General features: G+C 37.5%; 1 protein-coding gene across 20 annotated transcripts in view; it reads left to right on the top strand.

Annotated features, from left to right (window-relative positions):
- The window catches only part of Mmd (mind-meld), a 55855-nt gene that overhangs the window by 22550 nt on the left and 20913 nt on the right, over positions 1-12392 (top strand). For all 20 annotated transcript variants that reach the window (XM_064127429.1, XM_064127448.1, XM_064127430.1 and 17 more), the window contains one exon: positions 8587-8637. In XM_064127429.1, the coding sequence (XP_063983499.1) occupies positions 8587-8637 (51 nt within the window). The remainder of the gene's footprint in view (positions 1-8586; positions 8638-12392) is intronic.

Here is a 12392-nt window from a genome sequence, read left to right as displayed (position 1 = left end):
CAGTGCTGACACCAGAATTTTTCATAGAAATCTCTCTTCATGTAAATTTCCAGTGTCAGCACCAGAATTTTTCCTCAAAAATTTATCTCCATGTCCATCCCCAATGCTAACACCAGAATTTTTTTCAAAAAATTATCTCCATGTCCATCTCCACTCTTCACACCAGAATTTTTCTCAAAAAATTATCTCCATGTCAATCTCCAGTGCTGGCACCAGAATATTTCCCCCAAATATCTCTCCTCGTAAATTTCCCCTTCCACCACCAGAATTTCTCCGAAATCTCTGCCCATATAAACTTCCCCTACCAGCACCAGAATTTTCCCCAAAAATTTCTGTCCCCACATTGCGATACCATCGTAAACAAAACTAAAAATCACCTGATGAGGGAAAATTCGCGGGTTCATTAGGGCTACGAACGTGAAGGTACCGAGGGTTGTCATCGAAACGATCTCCCTCGGACCGAGACCTCCAGCCGTGCCACCCCATACGTCTCAACGTTTGACATCGTTCGGTAGTGTCCGACAAATTTGTTTCCGCCACGGGGTGAAAACTACCCCACCCCCCCTTTCCCACCTCGACAGCATCACAACAGGGGAAAGGGATGTTGAGATGGAGGAAAAGCAATCAATCTTTGAGAGGCAGATGAGTACGAAGTTGAAATATAGGGCAACACAAATTTAGTCTGGCCGCGTCCACGTCTCCACGTGTTGAGACGTGAACGCGCAACCGCCCCGGTTGTAATCGATATTGCCCGACAAGGTACCACGCCCTGCACCTGCGAGATGTGCGGGATGCAACGCCGATGGCTCTACCACCCTCTACACCTCACAACTCTTGTCTTTCTCTCCCCTTGTTCCGATCTTTCTCCAATTTTTAATGCGATACCTGTTGCCATTTAGGGAATTCAATTGATATGTTATTCAATTCGAGGCGCTTTACAGCTGCTCAATCCTTTTACTAAAATCTGCGAGCTTTTACCCCGCAGTTTTATTTGCAATGTGCAAGAAATATTTAATAAAATGGCGAAAACAAACAAACGATTTTCGGAAATTTTTGAAGAAACCACGAGAAAATGGGGAGATTTTTTTTTTTATTTCAAATCCTTTGGGTGCGGAAAAATTTACTGCTGTTGAGCTAAAATTTCTCAGAATTTGGGAAAATGTTCACTGAAGTTCGGGGAAAATTTAGGGGTAAGCCGATAAATTTACCGAAATTTTCTTTAGAAATTTCTACGCAGAAAATTCTCGTTTTTTTGTGCTTAAAAACTGAAAAATTCATCAACGTTCTCCAATTATTTTAAAGCTCATAAAATTTCTCAATCGCCGGGAAAAGTTACTGCATAATTCGTAGAATTAATCATTTTATTTCCAACTAAATAAATTATAAATTTAGTGCATAAATAAAATCGTTGATTCCACGAATAATTATAATTGTAGTCAATCGCAAATCGCCTTAAAAATCATTTTTCCTCAAATTTTCCTTGAACTTCTCTCTCCCCGTAAATTTTCCCGACAAATCCAGCGAGAAATTCCCGGGCTTTTGCGCCAAAAAATCGACTGAACAAACAAACCAAAAAAAATCTCCCCCTACCCGAGCTGGGATTTAAAAAAAAATATCCCCCCCCCCTAATGTGACTTTTTCCAGGATAAAAAAAAAACGAGAACTGGCTGGGACTGGATGACGTCTGGTCATGGACACGAGTTCATGATAGAACCAACGGGCAATCCCGGGGTTGGTTACACAAGGTCGATTCATTGATTAATCCGGGAAATGAGAGTTAGAGCAGGGAAAATCCGGACAACAGTCTTCCATTGTCCATGAGCTATTCCCAATGCTGTCCTTATCGTGATAATGATAATTCACTGATCGCTCTCGTTCCCCCCAACAAAATCCCATTCCAACGTGAGTAAGATGTTACTGATGTATTTGATGGTATAATTATCTCAGCGATGAGTAAAAGCCAGAGCACTGCATTTCCCCCAAATGAATGGGAATTTTCCTTGAAATAATGTTACGAAATATTTTTTTTTTTCATGAAAATTTCCCATTGCAGACTCATCGTGTTAACAAAATGCCAATATTTTGTCTTCATTTCGTAAGTCATTTCAGTTGTGATAAATATTTATAGCGTATAGATACTCTTGATTAATCCACCCCCCATCCCCCCTGCCCCTCTGGTTCCCCTCGATCCCACCCTCGGTCCCTCCCACCCCTTGAGCAATCAGGCGAAGCCATGAATAGCGAATCAATTGCGTGACTGGCAGTTTTCTTTATCTCTTCGCTCACTTCACCCGTACAACAACGAAGAAATATTGTATAGGAAGAAATGAACCTTGGTGATTATATACCATCATCTTCTTAATGGTATTATTCTCTCCCTCGTACGCAAGCAAAAGATAATTTTTTATTAATTAATTATTTGCTTTACAGTGGAATATTTGTGATCGAGGGCTGATTTAAACTGGCAATTTAGTGCTGATTTTTGTGGGTTGAAAAATGTTGATATTTTTTGGTGTTTATTTGGGGGTGATTTTGGGCGCGGTTGGCGACCCATTTATTTGAATATTCCAGGATTTTTGAGGCCCGGATTTACCGCGGAAATTATTCAGGTGGGAATTAGGGGAAAATGAAAATCGAAAAATTGGGAAAATTTTTTTAATTCATTTTTAATCGACCGAAAATTTTAGGGAATTTATGGGGTCGTGTTTGGGGTGGGGATGATCAGATTGTTAGGGAAGATTTAATTGTTGAGCGAATTTTCAGTCAGTAAAAATTTAATTTTATGGATTTTTGGACAGGGGTGAGTTCATGTGGAAATTTTTGAGGAAAAATATTGATATTTTGAGACTAATAATTTATGGAACTTTTCCATCGGTTTTGGTAATTACTTTATTTGAATATTCTATGAATTTTTAACGCCCCGAGTTATCGGGGAAATTATTCAACTTCAAGTGAAAATAAAAACGTCAAAATTCAGGCGATTTTTCAGTTTTTAATCTTTTGAAAAATTAAAAAAATTATCGCATGTAATACCACAAGAGCTCCGAAATTATCGGATATTTCCCGATAGGTTCGTTGCAAACAAATGAACGTGTCAAGTTTTCCAGTTTAAAAATCACGAGCGCGAAGCGCGAGTGATTTTTCTGGAAAACTTGACGAGCTTATTTGTTTGCAGGGAACCTTGAGGGAAATATCAGATAATTTCGAAGTTCGAGTGGTATTCGGGGGATTATTTTTTGCATCCAAATCTTGGCCGATAGAATTGCACCATGAGACATAATTTTCAACGAGTTGCCATTTAATCTGTCAGATACAATTGAGGGTTACTTCAACATTTGTTTTTTTTTATATATATCAACATGCAAAATTTCCAGTGAAATTTTCAAGAATATCCGCTGAAATACCGTGTTGACTATACAAAATAACGTCGAATGGTGCAATCCTATTGGCCAAGATTTGGATGGGAAAAATAATCAGATGTAAACGTTCATTTAAAAAAAATTCGAATTTTCAAAAATTTCGTATAAGAAATCTTGAAATTATCAACGAACAAAAAAATTGCGCAAATCTCCATTCACTGTATTGTTTAAAAACCGCTCAATTGTTCTAAATCATCAAAAAAATTACTCCCTCCAATTAAAATAGAAAAAAAATTATTGAAAAACTTAAAAATTTTCCCATTTCCTTTTTCTAAATTTTCACTCTCTCGAAATAGTGAAATAAACATAAAAACAATGGATAATTAATCCGGAAGGGCATCGTTAATTACTCAGGAACATCATTTAGAGCCATTTAGAAAAAATCCAATCATCCGCTTGTTTTTATTCTGCGTCGTATTGGGGTCAAAGAAATGAGGCGAAATTACGTACACCCTGAGCCAGGACATATAGACAAAGAGGAGAATAAAAATTCAGCCCTCGTGCGTCTTGTCGACTGACTCCCCAGCATTTCCAAACATTGTTTGAAGAGCCCCATGGTATAAAACGGACAACTGGGCCCTTGGGAGATGGCGTGCCACAGGGCTATACACTTGAAAAAGCCACTCAGTCTGCATTTTTGTACATCAACCCCACTCAACATTAGGGCTATAACATTTTGGTGGCACTTTTACCCGTTTTTCTCAGCGAGAGGGTGTGTCCATTTTGTTTTTATGTTACCAGGGGGTAAAGGGAAGGGGGTAATGAGATGATAGTTTCGTTGCTCCCAGTGAAGCTGATATTTAAAGGAAGATTTTTCAACATCTCCGGGAGGTGAATCTTTGAAAATAATTGTATCGCTGAAACAAAAAATTCTTGATGTTGTTAATTAACAATTTTCAAGGGGGAATTTGTTGTGAACGTCGAGGGGGTTTTGGGGAAATTGTCGACGAGAGTTTCGAGAAATTTCATCTGGAAAAATTTGATAAATTTCCCGGTCTGGACTATCCATTTTTTCAGTAATTTTTCTTGCAAAAATTATATGGAGAATTATCCTGTTCCTCTTCCTACCTCATCCAAATCCTCTCCAACGACTCCTTTGACGTCACAACAAAGATGTGGAACGCTATATAAACTTCCCTCCTATGATGTCAAATCATAGGAGGTTTATCAAATTTTTCCAGGGACTTCCAGGGATTTTCCTAAAAATCTTTTTAGGATTTTCCTAGAAATCTTTTTAGGAAAATGCCCAGAAAATCGAAAATTTATCAAATTATTCCAGGGAAATTCAGGGGAATTTACTCGTAATTTTCGATTTTCTGGGAATTTTTCTAAAAAGATTTTTGGAACTGTAATTTTTTCAACTTTTGATAAACCCTGCGGTTCTATTCATATTTATGTGCTTAAATTTCTCGATTTTCCCTGAAAATATTTATGGGAAATTGATGACAAAATGTCAACAAAAAATTTTGAGAAATTTCATCTCCAAAAATTTATAATTTTGTTCCCGGACATTATTCCAGAAAAATTCATGGAAATCTCCCCTTAACTTCTCGATTTCCCTGAATTTTTTCTGAAACAAAACTCTGAAACAAAAAATTTTTCCAAGTGTTGAAAAAAAAACCATTTTCTTCATATTTATGCACTAGAATTTCCCAATTTCCCCAACATTCCTCAGAAACTTCAAACCAGTAAAAATCTCTCCTTCAGAATTTCACCAAATTTCATCTCCAAAAAATTTAAATTCCATTCCAGCAAATAACCCCCCAAAAATCACTAAAAAATGAGAAAACTTCCTGAGACTTTCCATTCCAACTCTCTATTTCCCCTCACCTCCCCCAAAAATCCCAGCATCCACACACTCTTTCATCCATTTAAAAAAAAAAACCCCACTCTTCTCATATTACGCCCCATAATTTTCCGGATTGTCCCCAAAAATATTTCTCCCCCATAAAGAAATAAGAATGTATCTCTCCATCCCCTCAAACTCCCACTAACTGAAAAGATTTCTATCCAAAAATATAGCTCACCGGTAGAAAGAATATTACGACTCAGCTCATCTCTTGGATTGTTGCTACGTTGCGTGATAAAAAACCATCTAAAAATTCCGCAAAATAAATAAATAAATAAATGATACTGTTGTGCGAGGAAAAACAATAATAATCGACGAACGCTACCAACATTCAATCTTTATCTCTCGATCTTTGAGGAGAATGAAACGTGACCCGATAAGCCTCAACACACCGGCGAAAGGGGTTGAACGTCTGAGGGTGGAGCGGGCGACGAGGAGGGCGGGGAGGGGGGGGGGTAGGAGGGCGGTGGCTATTATTCACAGACGAAATGAACAAAGGGTGTCGAGCCGAGCAATTAATCAAGCCACTTTCATCCTCTCCCCTTGGGGATGAATCTTAGATCTGTGTCATTTTTTTTTTTTTCTCGCGTGCATTAGTTTTATTTATCCTCTCCCCCCCCCCCCCAGGGGATGATGCTCAGTGTGTTCTTTATCTCCATATTCAGATGGATTGAGCCGCTAGTTTCACCCCGAGATAACAGAACTCTTTATTTTTGTTGAATGAAGACACAACCCCCGGCATTACCATGCGTTAGTGCGCCATTAGAAGAAAAAAAAAAACGATTTTTCAGGGTGAAAAGCCCGGAACATTAGCTACATCTGTTCGCCCTTCATTAATCCACCATCAAAGTCAACAGGAGAGGTTGAAAGAAAATGTGGGGGGGAGGGAAAAAATCAGATAATTAGATGACAATGTCCATCACGCAATCGCGGCATCATTACGCTTGCTCTCTCGCTCAGCGTAATTAATCCGGTATCGATCCCCCTCCGTGTCTTCTCGTCAACACCCGGGTATTGACGAGCTTTTGCCAAAATTTGATCAAATGTCGGGGGGAGGGGGGAGGTGGGTATGGCTCGTCCATTTTCACAGCGGAGCCCGTAAAATCATGTTTCATAAATCACGGAGACGATCTCTAGATGAAAAACTTTCGTTACTCGAGTACAGAGATGGAGAGAAAAAAAAGGGGTGGAAAAAGCGATTCTCCCCGTCGCACTAATGAAACTTTCCCGTCAACTTTTCCTCACACATAAGAGAGAGAGAGGGAGAGTGTGTATCGATTTGTTTTGTTATTTTTTTCAGTTCCAATTTCATTATCGGGAGAATTACTTGAATAGTTGTGGATATGTAGCGGAAGATATAGGGGTTGAAATTTTCGAAATTTGAGGAGTTGGATGACGAGACGTGCAAATGAGTTTTTTTTCGTTTTTTTAAGAAAAGTTTTGTAGGTTGAGTTTCTTTGGGGTAATTATTGAGAGGTGGATGTGGTAAGATAGAGGAGAGTTAGAAATTTGATGAATTAAATGACCTGTTCGGGGTTTTTTTATTTTAGTGTCAATAATAGTGTCTGAATTTGGGGGGCTTTGAAGTGATTGCTGAGTGGTGAATGGGGTGAACACAATTATTGAAATGTTATACATTTGATAGATTAGATAACTCGTCTCTAAATAAAAAGAATGTGAGCTTTTTTTTCTCTTTTATAAAAAATACTTTCTCAGTTTCGGGGGATTTGAGGTGAGTGCTCAGAGGTGAATGAGTTACAATAATTGAAATACTATAAATTTGATAGATTAGATAACTCGTTTCTAAATAAAAAAATGTCTGAACTTTTTTTTCTCTCTTATAAAAAATACTTTCTCAGGTTCATGTGATTTGAGGTGATTGCTAAGAGGTTAATGAGTTACAACAATTGAAATGTTGTATGTTTCATAGATTAGATAACTCGTCCCTGAATAAAAAAAAATCTGAGCTTTTTTTGTTCTCTCTTATAAAAAATACTTTCTCAATTTTGAATGATTTGAGGTAATTGCTGAGAGATGAATGAGATAAAACAACTATTGAAATGTTATAAATTAGATAAATTAGATAACTCATCTCTAAATAAAAAAATGTCTGAGCTTTTTTTGTTTTCTCTTATAAAAAATACGTTCCCAATTTCGAATGATTTGATTTAATTGCTGAGAGATGAATAAGATAAAACAACAATCGAAATGTTATAAATTAAATAAATTAGATAACTCCTCCCTAAATAAACAAATGTCTAATCTTTCTTGTTTCCCATTCCAAAAAACATTTTTAGTTTCCCTTGTTTTCATTTACACGAAAAGTCAAAAAGATCCAGCAATTGAATTTTTATGAATTTGATGCACTACGCCCTTTCCACCCGCCATTTTTTGAGAAACCCTTTCCGATGAGCTTTTCCACATGAGAGGTTAGACTGCAGAAAAGAATCATAAAATAAAGTTGTGGTATTGGTGAGCAGTTGGCCAGGGTGTGAGAAGTATGAGTGAGAAATTCCCATCACGTGCCAGAACGTTCGAGGTGAGAAAAAAGCCGACGTGAAGAGAAAAAAAAAGAGTGGCCGGGGGGCGGGGATGATTATTCAGAAGAGGGTCTGCATGCCAAGTGTACCAGCCGGCGTTTCATCAGTTGCGAGTTGTCGAGGTGTGAGATTCACCCTTTTCCGACTAAACTGTCGAAATTTGGTAGCAAATTTATGGGGTTAAATTTTCCCAAAATGTAAATTGAAGTTACCAATGGCGCCGTATGGGGAGAAAAATTCTACCCCTTTCGTAATCTTCCGTTCAAAACTAGTGTTCAGTAAAAATTACGGAAAAGTTACGGAATTTTTTGACTGACCCTTCCATTCAGGAAAATAAATTTTGGATAAAAATTGACACTCAACAATTTTTCCGGACAAGTTTTACAGTAGAAATGAGAATTAAAAAGCTAATTTTTGTGATAAAACTAACCTTCGTCCCTTCTTTCACCCCCTAGAGCTTTAATTTCTCCCTAAAATTTATTCCCGTGTCCTTTCCCTGAAACTTTCTCCTGAAAATCCCTAAATATTCCTCATTTTCACCGAATATTATTCTGACTGTCAGATTACGAAACCCGCACGTAATTTAAAAAACTCCCTCACGAGTACAATGAAGGGAGTGAAAAATTAATCTTCAAAAATGACAATAGCCGAGCTCGAAAAATGTTATTGATAACAGCGAGACCCCCACGAACCTATAAAAGGACCGTTCGATCAATAATCTCTCAACTTTTTTCTCATTTCTCTTCTTTTTCTTTACGTCTTTATTTTTCTGTTACAGAGGCCGACTATACCTTGGACGATTCCTTTTGGAATGAAGAGACTCCCGCCGGTGAGTAAAAGAAAAATAAAGGGATAAGGTAAAAAAAAAAAAAAATGTTCAAGGAAAATAAAAAAAAATATATAAAAAAAAAAAGTAGTAGAAGTAGCTGAAAGAAGACGCGAAAGGAGTAAAAAAGAGAACTCGAGACTCGTAACTAGTCTTCGTCTGCTTTTACATGCGCATAACCCGCACCCCATATTGCCTTCTGGCTACATTCCCTCCCTTCCGCCCCCCCCCCCCCCCTCCTCATCCTCCTCACCCAACCCAACCGTCCCCGCGCCCTTTTTCTCCGCACCTAGCGGGCACCACATATTCTCCACTCTGCGCAACACATTATGTACAGGGTACATGTATGGGAAAAATACAGAAACACTGGAGGAGCTATTTGCACCGAGAAGATGTGGGTCGTCACGATTCTCCGCTTTGAAGATTTGTAACAACCCGTTTTTCCTTCATTTCACTTCTACCATTCGTGTTTTCTTCGCACGCTGGTTGAACCCATCCTGGCATTTTGAATTATTGTTCTTGAGGGACTTCAGAATTTATCGATGTCTTGTTCAGTGGCAGCAGGGGTGGCTGGGAGGGCTGGCAGCGAATGAGAAGTCCAAAAATTGTCGGAAGATCCAGGGAACGTCGACGGAAGTTCTGGAAATTTCAAGGAAGTTTGGGGATTTTTGCAGGAGTTGAGGAAAGGGTTTTGGGTTTGAAAAAAATTTGGTTGATCGTGAATTGAAGTGGTTGGTTAGAGAAGTTCTGTGATGGGAGGTATGCAGGGAGAGATATAGGTGTTTTTGAAAATTGTGTAGTTTCTCGAAAAGTTCGGAAATTTTGGGGGAAGTTTTGAGAAATTTCTGGGAAGTTTGTGGAAGGGCTAGGAATTTCGTAGATTTTTTTTTAATTATTAAACACTTTTAGTTTTGAAAAATGTTTGATATTAAATTAAATTATTTGATTGAAGAATTTCTTTAATATGAACTATAAAGATGAAAGCATTTTGGAAAATTTGGAAATTTACTGAAAACTTTTGGAAATTCTAGGGAGACTTTGAGAAAATTCCCCGAACTTCCTTGAAAGTTCTCGAAATTTCTTCCTTTTTTTAACAAATTAAATAAATACTTTATTTGATCACAATGTTTGACATCAAATTAAATTTTTTTAATTAACTAATTTTTTTCTCATAAATTAAAAAGATGAAAATATTTTTAAAAATCCTGCAATTCCTCCCAAAAAACTAAAAAACGTGTGAAAATTCTCAGACAATCTCGAGACTTTCCGCGAATGTTCTACAAATTCCTCAAATTTTGTCAAAATTAAAAAAAAGTTTACTACACTAAAAAAATTTTCTGTTCCTTAAAAAAAAATGAAAAAAACATAAAACCATTTAGTACATTCACACTAAACAAAACTAAACAATTCCCACCAACAATAATTAAATTAATTTTTTCTAAATCCAAAAAAATTTCAAAAAATCTACAATTTCCAAAAAAAATCCTGCCAACTCTCTAGAAGTTTTCCCCCTTTAAATTTATTTCATCTCCATTTTAATAAACCCCTCCATTATTCTCCTCAATATCGAAAAACATCTCGAGTTATCGAACTCCAAAATGATCCGCCATCCGATCGGATTGAAAGCTGATTTAAAAAAAAAACCTGACTCATCCCATCAATTTCACTCATCTATTGATTCGTCTGTTCCCCCTCTCAACGGTAAAATTCAAAGTTGTTTTATGCTGTCGGGTAGTCGTGTTTCTCCCCGAGCCCTCAATTTCGAGAGCAAACACTCGATGAGATTATCGTTCTCTTCTCTCACTCTGTTTCTTCCCCCTATGGTTTTGAGATCAATCGTCCCCTCTCCATAAAGTGCCGTATGATCGTGGCAAAATCTGTCCGGATGTCGAGTACATAGGAATGCCAGAGACTGCAATGGCCCTCGGGCCTTTCAAAGGTGGACCCCACAAGATATATTGTCCCTCTTATCGACTAGATAAAAAAAAAAGGCCAAAAGAAGGTAAACGGCAGGGAGTGATTAATGTCGACGACACTCGACACTGCGACCCCTACACCAATTCCCCGACACTATATTTTTAGTGTACAGGACCGATCGGGTGAGTCAATCGACTTGGAAAGGGTCTTTACAAAATCCACTCTCAGGGTCATGCAATTTCATGTCAATGGGTCACCACTGATAGATAAATATCTTCATTTGATTTGGCTTCCTCCAAAGAGAGTCCACTTCCCAATTTTTATTTAACTATCAAAACGCAATTTTTGTTTATTTTTGTTTATTTTTTTAATTATTTTAATTGCATTAGCGAAGTGGTGAGAGGAAATAAGACACTTTAACCGGTTTTTAGCGAATATCTCGAAATCTACGGGAGCTGGCAAAATTTTTACTCTGACTTTTTTTATGCAGCGAGAAGAGTTCTATAACAAATGTCATGACAAAAATGTCGCTATCTGTCTTAGATGCAGAGATAGTCATGAAAATGTTGACTGCGACGCGAGGCAAATGATGTCAGGTTCCCATTTCAGTACTGAAATTTTGTGTTATCGGTTTTTGATAAATATTTCGAAATCTAAGGGAGATAGGTGAAATTTTATCATGACTTCTTTTATTGAGTGAATTGAGGTCTACAACAAATGTTATTACAAAAATTTTGCTATCTCGATTAGATTAAGCGATATTGCTCAAAAACTGGATTCACGGATGAGTCACTTTCGTTTTACCACTTCGTTAGTGAATTCGTTTCCTATTTTCGAAATTTTCGTTTTATTATTCTTGTTTTTTTTTATTGTGCCATTTTGTAAATCGTTATGAGAATTGCCTCATATTTGTATGTCTTAGGGCGCAAGGACAACATTTTTCCCCCATAATTAATTATGCGGAAAATTTGAGAAAGTTATTTCGAAGAATTTACACAAAATTCTAATGTTTTTTATGCAAAAAAATTTGTTTTTAATCCACACACCTACATACATAGAGAGACCATTTGAACATATCTTATGATATCTTTTGAGACCCGGTAAAATTTTATTTCAATTTAAATAAGAGATGTCCTTGAATTTTCACGACTTCCAGAAATTTTGAATCTCCTAAAAATGAAATTTCTTTAAACACAAAATCACCAAAAATTTCCATTAAATTATCCGTCGGTGGGGAACTATCGGAACGCCTCATTTCAAATTTTAAGAGCCATTTTCTGACGGTAAACCCCGCCCCACAAATTTCATAAGTTTAATTTCGAGCGATTGTAAATTTACCGTTTACGATAAAAAAAAAAAACAATTTACCAGAAGTATCCCACGCACGTAAAAAATTTCCCAGCACTGGGGATTCGATATCTCGCGGCCCGATCAAAGGCAACACTACCGATCGATCGATGATCCCCTCCCGCCACTCATCGCAATAATGATAAAAGAAAACTGATAGAGGGTGAGAGGGATTTGAGGGTGAAAATTTTTCCTTTGGGGAGTGAAAGACCCTCCGAAGGTCCGCCAGAATGTGCCAACTTTCATCCCCGGCTGTTCATTTTGCAAATAAAAAAGAAGGAGGGTTAAAATGGGGCCAAGTCACTAACGAATCGTTTGAGTTTGATGCCTCTGCGGTATCATCCCGAGAATGAGAAAAGAACATTACGTACCTCAGGGACTCGCTGAGCGTGAAAAATTATTCACGAAATATTCTACTTAAGGTTGTTGTCGCGCGTCAGTCTCTCTAAAAAGTTAATGCGCCGTAAAACGTCCGAGTCTCACTTAATAGGACT

This window comes from Diachasmimorpha longicaudata, chromosome 9 (genome assembly GCF_034640455.1).
Source record: "Diachasmimorpha longicaudata isolate KC_UGA_2023 chromosome 9, iyDiaLong2, whole genome shotgun sequence".
Lineage (NCBI taxonomy): Eukaryota > Metazoa > Arthropoda > Insecta > Hymenoptera > Braconidae > Diachasmimorpha > Diachasmimorpha longicaudata.
This window is presented reverse-complemented; position numbering and strand designations above follow the sequence as displayed.